Genomic DNA, 18,876 nt, shown 5'->3' on the forward strand with positions numbered 1-18,876 from the left:
AGATGCACAGATTAGAGATGGCTGGCTGGGATAATGCTGATCCACTCTCAAAAAAAGGGAATGATAATTAGTTTCTTAATGCCCCCATTCTCACTGCAGCCAAACCAGAAGCTCATATGAGCAGATAAACCAGATCTCTAAATATAATCTGTAGAAACAGATAAGTAACTCTACAGCACCTAGTAGGTTTTTGCAATAACTCGGAAGGGGTTTTTGTGGGGTTTGGGTTGGGTTGGGTTGTTTGGGGTTTTTTTTAATATAAAAAAAAGTATGATAGGCACCATGTTCCACAAAGTACACACTAAAGTTTTCTAATCTATACAAACCTATTGATGACAGTCCTTCAGGTCTGCTTGAAATTCTTATTATGTCTCTATCTCCCTTTAAGAGAAAAATCTCATTGTTGGTACAGGATACAGACACAATATCACCATATCCTTCCAAGCCACCAATCAAAGCCTATAAAGAGTCAACACAGAAAGAAATAACTGGTATCAGATTAGGACACTGTTTGGACAAGATGGTGCTCTTAACAAAAGTGTTCACTGGAATTTAATCAACATAGATAGTTACAAAATAAAGATTTTACCTTATCACAAAGAAAGAAAATAGAAAAAAAAAACAGGGAAGCACCCTTTAATCATGATGTAGCTCATTTTCATACTAATTTTCATTCCACAGATCTATTAATTTCCTCTGTCCAAACTAGCAGCAACAATATAACAACAATTTAAACAATTATAATTCGGTGGCAGAAAAGAGCCACAGTACAAATGTTTAATACAAGCTTGCATTCACTTTCATATGCACTTTTAAGAAGACAAAATAGCTAACAGCTCACTCTATACCAAATAAAATGTAATACTCGCTTTTTTGCGGACACCAACAGTACTAGAAGGGAAAGAATAAATAGTTCCAGGCATATTGTATAGGCCTAAAATTTCTTTTTGCATTAGTTACTAGATTTTAGATTTATGTATGCTTTGCTAAGTATCAGAATTAATTATGATGTTAACACCTGGACTGAAAGTTTAAACATATTTAATTTTCATATATATAATATACCAAGCTAGTTTCTGAGTATATCATTGCAACAACAACTTGAAGAGGGAGACAAGAAAGTCATCTTTGTTATGTTCAAATATGGATTTAAATCATGGAAGCGTAATGGATAACCCAAAGAAAGTCTCATGGCATAGAATGAACGAATAAAAGTAAGAAACAAAATAGGCACCCACAAGACTTATCTACCTGGTTCACAGTGTCTAGTAAGTAGATGCTGTATTCATTCCAGGTCAGCACCCATCCTTCTCGGAAAAAGCACGAAACAAGCCCAAGGTGTTTCTCCGGGGAGCTGTAACTTCCTCTGTCAGGTGGTTCCAAACGAGGATACAGTTCAAAAGTTTTTATTCCTCCAGCAAATACATCTTTCAATATGAACGTGGCCTGAACAGTTCCATGAACATCAGACTTCCAGAGACGAAGCCCAGGTCTGGCAGCAAATAGTGTCAGGTCACTCTGTTTACATAGGCCAGGTATAAAACATGCTCCAAATTTGCCAGTGCTAAAATGCAAAAGAAAAATTTATTTTAAAAGCTATATAGTCAACTTGGAAAAAATTTTTAAAACTGATGGCACAAATTTACGACTCCAAATTATTGAAAATAAAAATCTTTGATTAAGGTATTCAGTCAAATGTCTGAAGTACAAATTTGGTTACAGTAAGACAAGAACAGTGCTTCCAAGTAAGAACAGTTTTCCCTCAGCTTTAGATGTAGTGTCTGACATCTATTAGGCAAGTTAAACGACGACTCTTAATAAGCTTCATAGCCTTAACGGTACTCTCTGTCCATCTCAGAAGGATCCTACTGTGCAGTCATACTTCTCCCAGGATTAATAAAAACCAGGCAAAACACTACAAACTAATGCTAAGAAACTGACAACCTCTACTTGCAAGAAGCACGGAACAGACTTAAACTGTTAAAATCTTCATCTCTCACGCATAAAAACACCATTACTATGACCGAAGAAAACCCCCCACACATAAGATGGTCCTTGGTATTCCTCTTACTATTCATATCCCTGAAAGATACATTATAAATCTTCTTTCAAGAGTCAGGTTCCTCTACTTCTAGATATAGTCAGTGATGCTGTTCTAAGGCTGGGTTCCCTTCTCCTTCATATTCGAGAGATATTACGCAATAGAAGATGCCATAAAGTTACAGAAGTTCCTAGCCTTCACATCAACTTTAAGTGCTTGCTATACATTTTCCCTTTTAATTCACTTCAGTGTGTAAGAAAATTTGGGATGCTGACTTGCTTTTTGCATCAGATATTACATCAGCCATTAGATGGACCTGATTACAATGCTCACACCAAGTCACAGTAAACCAAGAGGGACTGCAAAGGAAGTTTGGCGGCGATTTCAGTTTAAGCAATGAGAAAACATCTTAAATATTTTTGCATAATAGTGCCCTGAAAATATGACTGTAACATTTGCAACCATGCGTTTTTTAAGTAGGTAGAATTGTCATTTCATGTTTGAGCACACATAGCTACTGTAACTAACTTTTTATGAGTGGACTGCTGTGTTGTGTTAATTTCACTGCTTAGATCACTCTCTCTGTAATCCACTCTGAAAAGCTAGAATTAATAGATGTGCCTGCATCAAGATTTTATAAGGGTTACTTTTTTCTGGGCTGTGTTCCAACTTGCTTGACAGATTTCTCTTCTGTGTAAAAAAGTAGAGTCCGTTGTAAAGTAGAGACAAGCAGCACCTTCTGGTTGTATTCCAACTGGACAATTGAAGATGGCTCTTCCAATACAAGGCTGGAGTTGCAAATACCCTTTTAAAGATACATGCAATTAACAAGAGTCAACCTTTCTAAAAATGTAAGGTAGTAACCAACTTCAAAGAAATTAATAAACCCAAGAAAGAGAAAACAAATAAACAAACAAAAGCTTTTGAACTACTGTTGCACAAAGTTCACTTAATGAATGTGGAGCTCCTTTATGCAGACAAGAGGGGAGTTATATTTTGAGTACCACAGTAGCACACTATGAAATTCAATTTCTCTTAAAATATTAGCCAACGCATTTCACTTGAAATCAATAGAAATGCTAGGACAGATTTTCTTCCTTCTCCACTGCCAGGTCATATAATGCTGAGATCATTACTACATTTGGAGATGTTAAACCTCTCTGTCAAATCAAATGAGGGACAGTCATAGGTAAATCAGGATGGCTGTTGTTTAAACTTTTCTCCCATATAGAAATTCAAGTTAGCACTTACTTTGTTGATACCCCAGGTCTGTATTAATTAACAAGACATTAGAAAATTTCCATTTACTGGAAACATGCTAGTCACCCAGGAGAACCCAAATATTACTTTCATTCCAAACTCTAGACCGAGATGATGAACAATTCTGAAAAGAGTACTTGATCAATATAGTGAATCAGCAAGGTACCCTTTCCAAACAAAAGAGAAAGTACTGGCTGAAAGCTGAAGGAAGATATGATAGTTATTTCAGACAGAAACATGAGAAAATGAGAAGGATCACCACTTTTTTATATATTATTTTTTTAAAAAGGTAAGGCAGCTGCGAAGGACACCCAATGGTAGTCTTGCTGGGCGTGTGCACACTTGGCCAAAGTGTACACACAGCAATAAAGCAGTCCAACTAAATACACGATACTAAGCAGTTAACTAATTGCTAAATATTTAAACACACAAGCATTCTTTCAGAAAATTGTAAATGGCAATTAAGGTCTCTATAATAAATGCTCACCTGGTCTAGGTCTAGGGCAGAGTAGACAATCTTCCCTTTGTCATCTCCAGAGAATAATTTCATTCCATTGGGACTCCAAGCTAAAGCTGTAATGCTACTTTTGTGGATACCAGCAACATCAAATCTCCGAAGCTATGAAACAATACCAAAGCAATACAAGAATGAGGGGGAAAGAAAATGCAGACAAAGCCTATTCAGTGACTTGGACTGATAAATTGGACGTTAAGTACAAAACCACAGGTAATTCTAATTTTTATTTAGCACAAAAAACCCTAAACAAACAATCAAAAAACCCACCACCAAATAGCTCAGCCAGTTATTACAAATTAGGAATTTCTCAAAAGTATTTTTGATTAAATATATCTTTTGTAATTAAAAACATGCTTTAAGATTATTGCTTTTATAAGCTTAAAATACGAAGCCTAAAACACATTCACAGATATTTCATCAGGCAAAATTCGCTGGTTTTCACTATTATAAAGAATCATGATAACACTCTACTAGGATACGCCATACTAAACCTCACAGAAGTTTAGCCAAATGCAAAGATTTACCTGTTTGTTTCTTCCAGGTAATGAAGACACAAGCTGAAAAACTGCAACCCGACCTGAGGCTGTACCAAGAGCAACTAGATCATCGAAACAACTCAACAGCTTTACAAAAGTAATAGATTCACACTTTCCCTGTTGAAACAAACCATACATAAAACTTGCAAAGTTAATGAGCAACAAACAGCAGCTCAATTCTGAGCAACTCAGCTTCATTAGAAGAGACAAGAGTAAAAGTTAGTATTTACCTCAAAATTGTATTTTTTCATCTGGTTTAAATGTCTGCAGTAGAGATAAAGCATACCAATGCTGCTCCCCACAGCAATGTAGTCTCCATTGGTATCGAGTGCTGTGAGGTATACCACAATAGAGCGAAAGCCTTTTTGGATCTTTGTAGGAATGGCATTGAGAAGATAATATAATGGACAAAACTCCTTAAATATAACTGGTGAAGCCACAGATGCCATAGCAAGCATTGGCATCAGCAATTTTAAGGCTGAAATAAACACATCTACTTGACTGTGTAGGGAAATCTGGAAGACAAAAGCAAAACACGTGTCATTAACTTGTTTGAAAAGAGTATATGGTTAACAGAAAGACACCATTTAGCAAGTAGGGATGCAGAAATTCTCTGGTTCTTCTGTATAAAGAAAAAGCAAGTTAAACTCTTCTAGTGAATGTAAGTTATTCTCAGAAGAACCCTTTTCGTAAGAATAAGCTTATTTCTTAGGTTCAGCCAATATCTTAAGGATGTATGGTAACCACTAAATACGGGGTAATCACTTTTTCTTGCAGCTGTGAGCTCGTCAAAGTTAAGTTCAAATGCAGTATTTCTTCTCCTCCAGCTAGTGAAAGAACTGTAAGGGCTCTGACACTGAACAACCAACACGGTATATTTCTTCACCTATCTGCAAATTCTACCCTCAATACTTTCAGTGCTCAGAGCATGGGATATTCACTCCGTTAGTACTATAAGATCAAAGTATCAAACTAGTATTTATGCTCAACTCCTTAATGCCCCGCACCCCAAGAAAAACACGGTTGAGAAACAATTCAGTCAGAGCTACATCTGCTATATAATCAAATAACAACCAAAAACCAAGAATACTGTGGGAAAAAGAGGGCAATGCAAACATGAAAAAATCCCAGTTTGACAGACACAGGAAATATCCATATAGCAATTGAATTTAGAAAGATAAGGAGCAAACAGAAAAAAGTACCATATGCCCGTGTTTCCCTTTATGGTTAAGCAAATAATTTCATGCTGATGCATGAAATACACTTAGGGGACAATTCTGGTATCTTTCTAAGAATAACGGAAACAAAGATTCTGTTTGCCTTCTTCAAGAAAAAAAATGTAGTCAGAGCTCATCACAGTAATAACGTACTGGGATCTTCAGAAAAAGTTGGTATGACCATGCCATACCTAAAAATATTTTAAAAATTTAATTAAACCCAGTAATTTTTCTCATCGTGGGGTGACAGCCTTGACAAGAACATTTTGCAGCAGTAGCTATTCTCCTCATGGATGACTCTGGAACACAGAAAAAGAAAGAAACCTTTACTTCTTGAATTTTATTTTGCCATGAGCAAGTCTGATTAATGGTTGTTTAAGCCTGTAAAACTGAAGATTTTCTTAAGCTTCAGCAAAGTTCTAACTTCCTTAGAGAAGTGAAAAACAGAAATATGTCAATTGAAGTTAGAAACACTTCTAAATGCTCAAAATTATTCTGTAAAGTATTCCTACTGCAATTTGTGTGATATGCCCTACTGTGCCTAGTTTTTATTTCTCTGAGGATGGAAAATGGTATTTGTTTGGCAGCTTCACACATTGCTTACAGTGTATATCAACTAAATTAGAAAAAATATACCTGCTTTAGTTTAATATCTCCATTACTGTGAAAAGCTCCGAGTCTCAATTTTCAAACTATTTCAGTTATTGTGCAAGAGGATTCAGCACAGTGGCTTTGGGCCCTGCAACACTTGTTGTCAACATACAATTCCACTAAATCCAAAGGGATTACTCGCATGACATTACCCATTTAAGCCCATGTTAGACAAGACCACAGGAATAAAGATTGGTTACTGAACCCGTATTTTACCTGTGTTACAAAACCTGCCAGTAAGTGAGCTAGCAGCAGTTATTAGATGTTCTTAATTGTGATAAATTCTACTGCTTGCTAGAGCTTAGAAATTAATTCCACTCTCCTCCAGTATTTACTGCCAGTCATGACAACCATTTCATAAAATATCACAAAGGTTAGCTGATTAATGTGTCCAAACTATTTCTGAATGAAGAGTTGCTTTCAGAGTTGTTTTCTAAGTTAACAGATAACCTCAGTGCATCACCACTCTTTTACAATATTTTCACACACCACCTATTTCCTATCCTGTATTTTAGGTCTTCTGCCCTCTCCTTCAGCATTTACTACTTTCTATCTACTCTCAACTAAATAAAAAGAGACCCCACCGCTAAAGTCTCTTGTTTGCTGTTCTAAACATGCTGCTTTGCCAGTTTAGTAATTTTACTAGCTGCTGGTCTGGTTTGGGGGTTTGGTTTTTTTTTTTTCCTTTCTTTCTTTTTTCTAATAAAATAAAATCCAGTCTTTGTCCTGAGTCTCACACGTACAAATCTTCCTCTGTCTAATCTCAACTTCTACCACTCCCCAGCTACTGCCTCATGAATTTCACATATTTTGTTTTTTAAGTCCCCTTTGTCACTCCTACAATTCACATCTGTCATCATCCAAAGCTGCTCTTGTAGCTGGAACCACCTCGCACTCCCCAGTTGCCAAAGGACCTTGCAAGTCCTCAAAATTCATTCTCTCTCTTAGTTACCATCACTTATCGTTCCAGCTCAACTAAACTGCTAAAAACATAGTAATTCATTACAAACTATGGAATTATGGAAATTCGTATTATCCAGAAAAAGACTATTACTCCTTCCTCTACAACTACCCTATCTGCAACCTGATGTATGTTTTGTAAGCTTACACTTAATTTAAAAAGAGTAAAGAAAAGGGAGAGTTTGATAGGGTTCCCCACACTCCCCCCCCCCCCCCCAAAGCAAACCAACAACACTGGGAGGAATTATTTCTTGTCATATACTAAGTTAAATTAAAAAAAACTGCTGTCAGGTTAGGGTTCTCACTCTTCATAAAATTTATATACAATCTTATTTCAGTCTTCTCTGATGACAAAGTTTTAAAAAAATGAAATTAAGTTTTGTTCTCAGTAACCCATTCACCCTGTACAATAAAAAAGTGTATTAATAAACTACAATTTCTTGCCATCGTACACAAATTAGTTTCATCTTGAATGGTTTACAGACTAACAAAACACTTGCACTGCTTGTGTGGAAACATATAACAAAGTTCAAATCATTACTTTACTAAAAATACTGCCAATTAAGTAATTTTATCTACACAAACCAAATGTATAAAGGACTAGAGAATTGCAATGTGGCCTATATATTCAAAAACCGCACAAACACCACAATTTTCTGCTTTTGAGCCTAAAGTCTTCAACATCCCCCTAATCACAGTTGTGTATTACATGTAGTCTCTTTATTAACAGCTTTAGGATTATTTGCTATCTGTTCTTCTTACTTCATTAATCAAAGGCAAACAGTGGATATAATCTATTTTCTCAGACAGATTTTGGAATTGGATGCACATGTTCACACTGCGTCAGCCACAGTTACTCTGAAGTACATAACAGCCGTATAGGGCAAATCAGCTTGTGCTAAGCTGCGATCCTGCAGCAGAGATAAAGTAGAGAAAAATACCTTATGTTGCACATCAAAAACAATCACCACATGAAGACAGTCCTTCCTTCTCAACTCGCAAAGTTCAAAACAAGTTTTTAAATATTGCATTCAAGGCCATGTTTTGAAAAGCAAACTTTTTTTCTTTTTCTCTGGTCTCAGAAACAGGAATAAGGCTCAATGCTGCCTAACAGAGGCAACTGAAGCAAGAGATAATCCCATGGTTAAACAAATAAGCAGTGGTTAAAGGTTCAGTGCCAGGGTATGCCACAGATTGACTGCAGAAGGCTAAAGCTGTCACTGCATTTCTCTGAGCTCGAGTGTCCTATGTGTGCAAGGGGGAAAACAGCTTTGTGTTTTTTCATTCTTTGACACAAAAACTTAAATTTAAGTTCATCAGAGTATGGACAAATTCATATATATGACCACAGCTAAACACAACAATCTACTATCTCAGCTAGATCCTGCCAACTAAAAAGGAAAGTGGTTTTATTTTCTAGTACTTCTTGCATTTTTAGCCTACAGAGCAGGGTACTCGACTGCCACATCTCCAGAGCTTTTCCCAGCAAACAGCTGCCAAGCAGAGAGGAGAACACAAACTCACAGCCCACTGAAGGGAATGCTGAGGAACCCGATTAACACGCCTGTCGCTCTACACAACTCATGAAATGCTGCATTTTTGCTCAAGAGTTTCTTTTGAAAGAAGAAAAAAACCACAACCAAACAATCCAACGTAGGTGTCGGAGATGGAAAGGATAGAAAAAGGAGCACCTGGGGTCACTGCCCATGCAGGTACGCTGAGGGGGGCAGCGGAACCCGGGCTTTACTCACTCTGATGGTCTTGGGACACCCAGTTTCTCTAGGAAACCTTCCTTCCCTAAACGTGTTTCTATATTCTGGCAGTTGTTTCAAACCAGTCCTTCCCAACACGCTGCGTTCTAGCACTTGACGGGTTTCCAGCTCCTGACAGGGGAGGAAGAACACAGCCGGGGGCTGCCGGACGGACAGCCAGCAGCGCCGCCTCGCTTTCCCGCTGGCTTTACCTCAGCTTATGCCGGATTTACCACCCAGACCAGACCCAGAGCCCCAGCCGGGTCGGGGGGGAGGGGGGGGGGGGGAGGCGGCGAAGCCGCTCCAGCCGCTCCGCGGGCGCGTAACGGCCGCCTCGCCCCCCGCCCTCCCCAAATGCCACAGCGCACTCTCACACCCGCGCTCTCCGAAGACGAGCCTCCGGGAGAGGAGCGGGAGAGCCCGCCCGCCGGGCTCAGCCCGGCCGCAACAGGCGGCTGCGGCAGGCCCCGCTTAGCGGCGACCGGGGAGGGGGAGCGAGAGCCGGGGCAGACCCTCAGGCGGCTCCCGCCCGCCTCCGCGGAGACGCGGCTCCACTCACCTCCTCGGGAGCGCGGGGCGGCCGTAGTCTGCCGGCGGGGGCAGGAGGCGGGGGGGGAGAGAGCGCGGCGTCGCCCAGGCCCCGAGGCAGCGGCGGCGGCCCCGGCTCCCTGCGCCGCTCGGCGGGGCCGGGCCTGGGCGGGGCCGGACGTGAGCGCACTTCCGCGGGGCGCCGCCATGGCGGGTGAGTGAGGGAGGGAGTGAATGAGGGCGGGTGGCTGCGGGGCGGGGTGTAAGGGGGGGGCTGCTCCCCTCACCCCGCCGAGCGGCGGCAGCGGCCGGGCTCCAGGGCCGGCTGCTCCCTCTGGGGGGGAGCGAGGGGCCGCGGGGGGCTAGGCCCGGGCCTGGGGCAGCGGGGAGCAGCCAGAGGCCGGGTCCTGGCGCTTCCCGGCTAAATTAGTCAGGTGTGGGTGTCCGTTGCGCCCTGCTAGCCCGGCGGCGTGTTACCGCCACGCGTGGGTGTGGGTGCGGGCGAGGAAGGCGCCCGGCGCTCGTTCATGCCCCCGGGAGAAGCGAGTGACACCCGTGCCTCGCCACGTGCGTGGGCTTCGCGTCTGTGACCGCTTTTCAAGCGCCTCCGAATAAAAGTTAAAACCAGCCGAGGTGCGGGCGGAGCGGCGGGCCTTATGGCTTGGCTTCGGGCCGGCCTGGCAGCCCCCTTGCTGCCTGGGGTGGGGCGGGACCTGAGGTGTGAAGGTGGGGGCAGAAAGGGCCGCTGGCAGCCCCCCGGGGCCCTGAGGGGACGCTCACCCCTGAAGGGAGTTGCCCTGTGCAGCAGGTTCCCCTTGCTGTGTGTTCCTCTGAGGACGCTTCGTGAAATGTGGGGTGACGGTCAGGGGTAAAGCACCCGCCGTCTTTGGTGGGACGCAGCTTTCTCCCAGACGCTTCAAGCTCGTGTGTAGGCGCGAATTAAGTGAGACGTTCACGGCGTGAGCGCTGCACGCATGCGGTAATTGTGGCTGTGATTTCTTACTGTTATCGTACGTTGGCGGAAGGTGGATAGATTGGTCAGTCCTGCAAAGCCGCTACAGGCCATGTAACAGCATCACATCTCAGAACATGCTTGCATTTTTTTAACAACACGGTTTTCTTGTAAGTAGTAATAAGGCTGATAGTTGAGGAATTAGGTTTCATGACTGAAGACAGTTAATGTAAATTCCGTTTTACTTTAATCAATGTTCTGCAGTAAAGCGAGGAAATCGTTTGCACAAACAGCTGCTGGACAGCATGCTGATTTGTTTCTGTGTGCTTTAAATGGCTTGAATGTCTTTATTTTGTCATGCAGCAAAAAGTCCTGCTGATGGTACCCCAAGAAGACCTGTTTTACCTGTCAGCGCAAGAAAAATTAAAGATAATGCAGCAGACTGGCATAATTTAATGATGAAATGGGAGAGACTGAATGATAATGGATTTACTGTCGCAAACAAAATAGTCAACATGAAGATCAGTGAGCAGTAAGTATGCTAATACATACAAGTAAAGACAGCATAAAGATTGCCTTTATTGAGAAATTAATCTGTTTTCTTCACTAAAAAGTTCTTTTTGGAGATGGGGGAAAGAATATGTCAACTCTTAGATCAAACTCAGCAGTTGCACTTTTTTTTTACATAAACTATTTACATTCAAATAATAAACATCTCAGATTAAAATAATCTCATAAAGTAATGATATTTGCAAGAAATGGAAAATGTTTTTTATACATAGTCAAGCATAACGAATATTTAAAATACTTATATAATGTACAAAGTTAGAATCTAATCCTATAGATCTCAGCCCATGTGAGTTCCCTTACTCTCTTGCATATTTATACTGAGGCCAGTATTACGAAATTTCACTCAAGTCAAAAGTTCAGCAGATTTTAAGAAAGAATCAGTGATTTATATAGACAAAAAAGTTGTAACAGTGATGATTTAAAAAAAAAAAGAAAACAAAACTAAACAGAAAACCAACCACTTTGGTAGAGCTATTATCTTCACGCTGTAAAGAAAAACCTTTAACAGGGTTTTGAGAAAAAAATTCTCCAGAGTCCTGACAGCTGAACAGGATTTGTCTGACAGGGTTCTGACAGGTACAAGCTCAGGAATATTTTGCTGTAATAGTGTCAGATGTTGCTTTCACTCTAGCAAGTCCCTCTCCCCTGTCTAAGCTGACAGCTTCTGTGGGAAAGTCAGCAAGACAGGGTAGGTGTCCGCACATTAGCTGCTCTGGGTTCACAGTTAAATGTCTTGGCTTAAATTGTGCATGAAGCCTGGGCATACTTTGTCCGTTATGAGAGAATAACCTCCAACACAGGGGCAAGGTAAAGTGGGAAGAGGCGTTATCTTAACACCTGCAACTGTTTTTTCAAGCACATGCTCTAAGGTAAATTCTATGTTCCTCTGAAGATTATGGTACCGGCCCCAGTTGCTCCCATGGCTAGCTATGTATCTTACTATTTTTATGTAGGAATTCTCATGAACAGCCTGTGAGAGAGAGATTTTGTAGGATCAGACCACATGGATTTTAAATCTGCACAGCTTGAGTAAACCTGTATGCAGTTGTTTACTCTCCTTTATGTTTCTATTTTAGATTTCCAGACAACAAATGGGAGATGGCATGTGATAACGGTACCACAGAATCTGAAAAGCCAACTCCAAAATACAATGAAGAACTGGACAATTGCTGTGCGGAATTACTTGAGACCTTAAAGCATATGGTAACGCTCATTTTTCAATCTTAGTCAATATGAATCAATTCCCAGTATGTTCAAGTATGACATAAGGAAATGTCCTCAAGTATTTGTTGTAAACAGAAGATTGGGATTTTTATTCATAGTTCTTTGGCTTCAAACCTAAATGGATGATAAATCTGGTGTGTACCATTTATTTGCTTGATTGATAAATTTGAAAATTGGTTTTACATCTGCTTTCTGCTTATAATTCTAGTCATCCCTTTATAAAGTGATCTTCTGAAAATGAGTCATACAAAAAATGCATTCTAAAACTGCACCTGTTTTCTCATCCTGAATATTCCCCCTGTTTAGAACAAGACAAACAACAAAGCATAAAGGAGTGCTTTACCTGCCATCATATCCTTGCAGCTAACTGATGAGACATAATGCAGTTACATTTTTAGTCTGCCTACCTGCTTTTTCTGTACAGAACTCCTTCTCTAGAGAGTAGAGTAAGATAATTATTGTGTAACCCATCTTTTTTCTGGATACATTGCTAGGAATTAATGTCACCTGTCGGTTTGAGAGGAAACAAAAATAGTGGTTTTTTGCCTAATACTGTAACTTAAAATTTGTATTAAAAATAACTTTTACAGCCTTCTGCCATAGTGGAAGCCCATTAAAAAGACGATAGAGCTATTTTTCATATAGACAGGATACCAGCCCAGTATTTAGAATAAGCAGAAAAGCAGCTAGATTTTCCTCAAATTTTGTTGTGTGGGGAAAAGTAACAGTAATTTGGGAATTTTTTTTCTTTTTTTTTTCCTTGAGGTAGTTTTGTATTCAGACTACCAAGTGTGTTGATGCAATTTTTTACTACTCCTGAGCAATAGGAGTCTAAGCAGCCAGTGTTAGATTGGATACTAAACATAGCTGCTACAGACATACTTTATTTTTCGTTCCTCATGAGTCTGTACCAGCTTAGGAGTCTATAGAAATATCTGTATTTTATCTTCTTGACTTAAAGATATGGCCTGCAAGCTCCATTTTCTTGTAAATATTAGTCCCCATCAGTAGTGCACAAAGTCAGGTGAACATGAAGGAAGTGGATGGAATGACCTGTTTTTTGAAGCAAGCTGTTAAATCAGCCTAGACGTATTGTCAGTCATAGCTTGAGCTGCTTTTCTCACCTGCCACTGATCTTTTGAAATAAAATTTAAGTCATCTTAACATGGTAATGTAAGAAAGCATGTGTTTATAGGGCTTGTACCACACTTATTCATAGACAGCCTGATGGTTTTCCCTAGTACTAAATTGCTATGGGAGAAACGCAGAGACAGGTGAAAAAATGAGAGGGTGCTTTAATATATTTCTACATGGAGGAAATAAAAGAATTACGCAAAATCAGAGTCAGTAAGTCATATCTGCAGTGTTCAAAATTTTAGGGTATCTCATATTAAATCTGTGTATAAATTCCATCTTTGATTCCTGTCTGGAGTTAAAAAAAGTGAGTTAGAAATGTTAAGAATAAATAGTCTTCAGAAATAGTTTATTTTAAAAAAATGTTTAAGATTATAGTAGCCTAATGTTCCCGAGATGTTTGTTAACATTACATGTTCATCATTTTCAGACAAAAATACAACTGAAAATGGAAAAGCTTACTTTGACTACTAAAGCAATCTGTGACTTGGAAACATTCCACTGTGGAGCTGGGAGTTGCACAGCACCTTTCTTTCATACGTGGCCCACACCATACTTCTGTAAGTAAAATATTGATTATCTTAGCTAATTGTGTTGTGTCATTGATGTCATCTAATTTAGGACTGAAAAATAAACCCTTTTATGTGAATGTCTTGCCTTAGAGAGAGAGTGTATCCGTCTCCTTTATAATTGACTAATCAATAAACACATGAATGCACTACTTGGCTTAGGATTACTGCTGATGACTGCTTGCATGAATTGCCAAGCATTGTCTGACATGCAACAATTACAGCATAAAACTAAGCTTGTCAGCAGCTTACAGTGTTCAAGCTGCAACAGCCACATCCTTTGTAGAGAGACATGTATTTGCAACTTGGTAGTGTTAAGCTGTAGGCTTAACTGACTTGACTTGTTATTTGACACTGAAATGAAATTCTTGAATGTGAAGAACAAGCTATACCTCAGTTATTTCTCAGGCAGCCAAAGAAAAATTCCTCTGATCTCAATGTCAGTCAAGACAAGTAAAGAAATGTTTGGTTACTGTCTACTGTTAACATCAATCCTTTTAGCATTCACTTGATGGCAAAAGGTACTGCCTCCCAGCTGGTATTACTGCAGTTTTAAAACTGAATTCAAGAGAAGCCTGATTGCATGCAAACCAACTGCCTTCTTTGTGAAGTGAAAGTCATACCTTTGTGAAGCCCTGCTTCTTACTTCACTACCACAAGTTAGCGAGCATCTTATGTATTAGTTTCTGCCAGCTTAAAAGGGTAAGAATGACAAAGAAAGACAGCTGCTGTCAAAGCACTTGTTGTGACTGAATCATTTAATGATGCTCTCTACTCCATGAAAGATTAAATCTTCCTGAAGGTAGTGATAGTTCAGGCTAAGTTAGAAACACAAGATCAGTCTCTCTTTAAATATAATTTTTGTGGCTATTTTTTAGAAAGTAAACCAATTAAAGATTATTACATAAATACATTTTAACCCCCCATACCAGTATTACTAACATAACTAATAAGAATATTATTTTTTACATTACACACTTCAGTTTTGGTCTGTTTTTTTGTTTTACTGTTATTTTTCACTATTGGTATCACTTATTGGTGATTGTGCATTGCTAAAGTGCCTGACAGCATGTGAGGACATCCTTTAGATTAGCTAAAATCAACAGTGACTTTAAAATGTGAAGCTTGTATTTCAAGATAGCATTACCAAATTTTAAAATCAATTCTCAGTTATTTGAAAGAATAGCTATAATTGCTAATTTTACAGTGGATCCTGAGAATCAATACCACTGCTTATTCTAGAATTAAAAGGGGATTCATGTCAAAATCACAAGTGTATCAAATGTATCCAAAAGCTGAGGAAGTTGTTTAGCATTTTATATTCTAGTGCACAAACATTATTAATGCTGTAAAAAACAAGATGTCTCAATATGGGGAATAGCTTATGTAAGGTAGCGGGTTTTTAATGATCAACATATTACAAGTATAATTTAACTTCTAGAGAATTGCTGAAATGTTCTAGTCAACGTGCTTGGTTTTTCAATCCATTTCAGATGAGGTTTCTTTGAAGCTCTCTGAAATGTACAAGAAGGAACTACAACTCAAGCAAACAATTGTACAAGAAATTGCTCATTCTGCTGACCAGGATCTGATGATGGTCTATTTATCATCATGGTTATATCAGCCTTACATTGAGAACAGCAGCAAACTACTACTTGAAGCCATGCTGCTGGAAACAGGACATAGACAGTGCTAGAAGTTCAAATGTTACATGGCTTGCTTCTAATGATGCTTACATGAAACTGAAATGGCAAATTGCAACTTACCAAGTGAGTTGAATTTTTGTAAAACATTAAAAATATTTTTCTCTATTTGTATTTATTATTTTGTATCAGACGATACTCCTTTTTCTTCAAGGGACAATCTGGTTTTGGTTGCTTTATCCATTTTAAGTTCAATAGAGAGGCTACAGGTAGGAGGCCAAGTCCCCTATAATCAGAAAGAGGTAAGCACTACTTGGTAGTCTGGGGGGATTCAATGGACATAGGCACCTACAGCAAAGAATTTAACTACTTTCCAAGTCTTGACAGTCTAAAATACTTACATTGTCCCTTTCACCGTAGAAATTCAGCACTTCCTGATCTTCCATGGGCATGGCTTAACAGGGCTAGTGCTTTTGTACTTGCTTTATAAATGGGGAAAAGGAAAGGAAAGCACAAAAGGCAGGATCCAAAAGGATCCACATAGTTTGGTATGTGGTTCTGAAATGCTGTCATAGACACTAGTGTAAATTCTGGTTTGGTTTTGATTATAGCGTGGTTAGGTACATCACCCTTGAAGAGTGATCCAAGCCTGAACTAGCACACTGGGAAGATTTAGTACAACTCACCATTCCACAGTCATACAGTGAAAAGGTCTTGTCTCTTTTAATTCATTGTAACTTTTTCTTTTAGAGATGTTTCATGAAAGCAACTATTGAATAAAAACAAGACCTGCTTCAGTCATGGCCTTATCCTGTATTGTTTGCTTCCTCTCATAGGGCTCAGTGAGTTTTTCCTTGGATTACTGTTTCTGATGTCACGTGGTTTTGGTTTAAAGGTGTGCCTCCTCTGTATTTTTGGTTAGCAGTTTACATGACAGGAATTGGTGGCTCAAATTCTTGCTTTTCTTTTTCAAGCTGCTTTTTTGGAGAGTAGAGAGTGTGTTCAGGAGAAACAGTTAATGCAAAAGCTAAATGCTGAAGTGGAATTCAGTACCCTTATTTGCTTTCACTCCTAAAGATGTAATAATCACTGTAACGTGGAGAAGCTGCTCCACTTACCCCAGCCTTTAGTAACTGTTAGCTGCTATTGCAAATTATCACTTTTCAGAATAGTGTTACTACACTGTGGAAACTACACAGCTGTGTCATTAAACTTTTAGTTAAATCCCTAACATGTAGTGAATGTAGGCCTTCTGCTTACTTCATTATGATTAATAATCAAAATTCCTTCCACTTACTGATTGCCTGTATGACCTGGTTCTATATAAACTGTTTATTTAGATCTCATATTTCACACAATTATGTGGTGTTTCTAAGTGTTTCATTGTTGTGCCCTGACAGATGTTTACCCTTGATTCTCCTTGAAACAACTATTTGAACTGAAAGACAGTAACACGAAATGCACACTGCTATGAAATGACCATGATGGCTGCGGCTTGACACTAGAAAAATCTAATTAAAACAGTGAGAGATTCTGGAACAAATTTCTGATAGGAAAAGTAGTGTCACTTAATTAACTAGTTTCAAGCTGAAACCCCATAAGCTTGGTAAGGGAAATACATGAGTTTTCTGCAATAACAGAACAGACAGACATGAATTGGAAAAGATTTCTCAACATGTTGTTCTGCTCAACAATGAGGTTGTTTCTGACAGCTTAATAGTGTTCTATTCTTACCCCAAATTTCTAGCATCTAAAAAGAAATTCTGCTGTCGCTCAAGGAGAATACAATCAGTTATGAATAGCTTTGTTGGGTTTTATTTTTCTGTGCAAGCGTTCCACCTAGTTTAACAGCTACCTTAATTTTTCTGAGTAGGGCCAGACCCTTGTCACTATGGAAACACCTTCATACTTGGGAAATATTTTTCAAGGAGAAAAGGTTGGTTCACTTAAAAGAACAATTCTATAAGATGAGAGTAGGTGTATTGTATTCCCCAGCATGTGCAAATCAATAGGGAAGGCAGAATTGAAGCAAATTTTCATTTTCTGCACAGGCGGAAATTGTGGTTTGTTCTTGTTTCTTAGAGGAAATAAGCTCTTCAGGAAGGAGTCTTCACATTCACAGACCCCCTTGCTCATTGAGTGCTATCAGACATAAGATGATTACTGCAAAATCATTGCAGAGATGTTTTGCCATTATAGCTCTAAGCAGTTGATTGTTGTATTTGAAGCCCTCAGATGTAGCTGTTAGACATTGGTACAAAAGAGCATAATAAAGAATTGCTCACTGCAATTGAAGACTGTGAAAGACCAGCAGAACCTTGCTTTGTATGGTATCTTCACTTGTAAGGTAGCCCTGTATCCTCTGACCATTACCACCTCCTAAAAAAAGGAGGAGAAAAAAACCAAAACAAAAACTACACCATAAACCCAACCACCAGACAGGAGCTCACTAACATATGATGACATCTTTCACATGCACACATAAAATGCAGTGTTTTGGCTAATGAAATTAACCTTCTACTTAGGCAACCAAGAAAAAAAACAAACACAGCAAAAACCAAACAAAACCAAACCCAACTGTGTTAAAGAGATACAATAGAGCAGACTGTTTCATCTCTAAATTGTCCTTGCTCTTGTTTAGATTAAATTTTAGTGGTTTTCCTCAGTAACAAGACCATGAAAAAAATCAATGTTCATAGTTAAGAACAGTTCTCCTGCATATTACAGGTCCATTTAGCTGATTTATCCAGTTATCTCAGTAGCCTCATGTATTTAGCAAGGAGGCAACACACCAGATTTAAAAGGTATGTTACCAGTTTTCAGTAATGTCTACAATAGCTCATGAACAAAATAAAGATATGGGTCATTTAAGGCTGTTCTTTTTCATGTGCTAAGCTTCTTGAAAGTAAAGACAGTGCCTTGGACAAGAAGCTGCTAGGAGGTCTCCACAAATATATTATCATGCAAGCAACATACTGAAAGTATGACAAAAACACAAGATAGCAGTAGATAAGTAGTTTTGTGAGTTTTCTGTCTGCATAGAGGAACAGGTATTATAGTCAAGGGTATCTTTTTATTATGATTAAGTTGTACAGGGCAGTGTGGAATTACTAGGAAGGTCAAAGCTTAGAACTGATAAAGGATGCATCATCTGAACAAAAAAGTATAATAAAAGTCTAACAAAACCAGATCATCACAGACTAAGTAAAAAAAGAATTTGGTATCTCATTAATGAAAATCAGATCACTACAAGCACCTTCCCATTTCTGACTTAAGTAACAGCAGTTTTTAAAGGTGTGGCTGAACATTAGACAAGCATACTT

The 18,876-nt window shown here is 39.1% G+C and overlaps 2 protein-coding genes across 8 annotated transcripts in view; one reads left to right on the forward strand and one right to left on the reverse strand.

Moving 5' to 3' along the window:
* TECPR2 (tectonin beta-propeller repeat containing 2) overlaps positions 1-9,610 on the reverse strand; it is a 46,310-nt gene extending 36,700 nt beyond the window's left edge. For 4 of the 6 annotated variants that reach the window (XR_012650672.1, XR_012650673.1, XM_075029819.1 and 1 more), the window contains exons 1-7: positions 9,493-9,610; positions 4,585-4,869; positions 4,343-4,471; positions 3,789-3,920; positions 2,689-2,846; positions 1,252-1,564; positions 327-459 (exon numbers count right to left, since the gene is read on the reverse strand). Coding sequence is in view for 4 of the 6 variants with exons in the window: in XM_075029819.1 (XP_074885920.1) it covers positions 327-459; positions 1,252-1,564; positions 2,689-2,846; positions 3,789-3,920; positions 4,343-4,471; positions 4,585-4,818 (1,099 nt within the window). In the remaining 2 variants the exon portion in view is untranslated. Of the gene's footprint in view, positions 1-326; positions 460-1,251; positions 1,565-2,688; positions 2,847-3,788; positions 3,921-4,342; positions 4,472-4,584; positions 4,870-8,933; positions 9,066-9,492 lie in introns of those variants that run through there. The other 2 variants (XM_075029820.1, XM_075029818.1) reach the window with 2 other exon arrangements.
* Positions 9,568-16,354, forward strand: CINP (cyclin dependent kinase 2 interacting protein). Of its 2 annotated transcripts, none has more exons than XM_075029831.1 (5): positions 9,568-9,675; positions 10,777-10,945; positions 12,060-12,186; positions 13,772-13,901; positions 15,404-16,354. In XM_075029831.1, exons 1-5 carry the CDS (start codon positions 9,669-9,671, stop codon positions 15,604-15,606), a joined length of 636 nt encoding a protein of 211 aa, XP_074885932.1. In that variant the 5' UTR covers positions 9,568-9,668; the 3' UTR covers positions 15,607-16,354. The 2 variants fall into 2 exon arrangements, with proteins under 2 accessions (XP_074885932.1, XP_074885933.1); XM_075029832.1 differs by lacking the exon at positions 9,568-9,675 and adding an exon at positions 9,928-10,094.
* The last annotated feature ends 2,522 nt before the right edge of the window (positions 16,355-18,876 follow it).

This window comes from Buteo buteo, chromosome 6 (genome assembly GCF_964188355.1).
Source record: "Buteo buteo chromosome 6, bButBut1.hap1.1, whole genome shotgun sequence".
Lineage (NCBI taxonomy): Eukaryota > Metazoa > Chordata > Aves > Accipitriformes > Accipitridae > Buteo > Buteo buteo.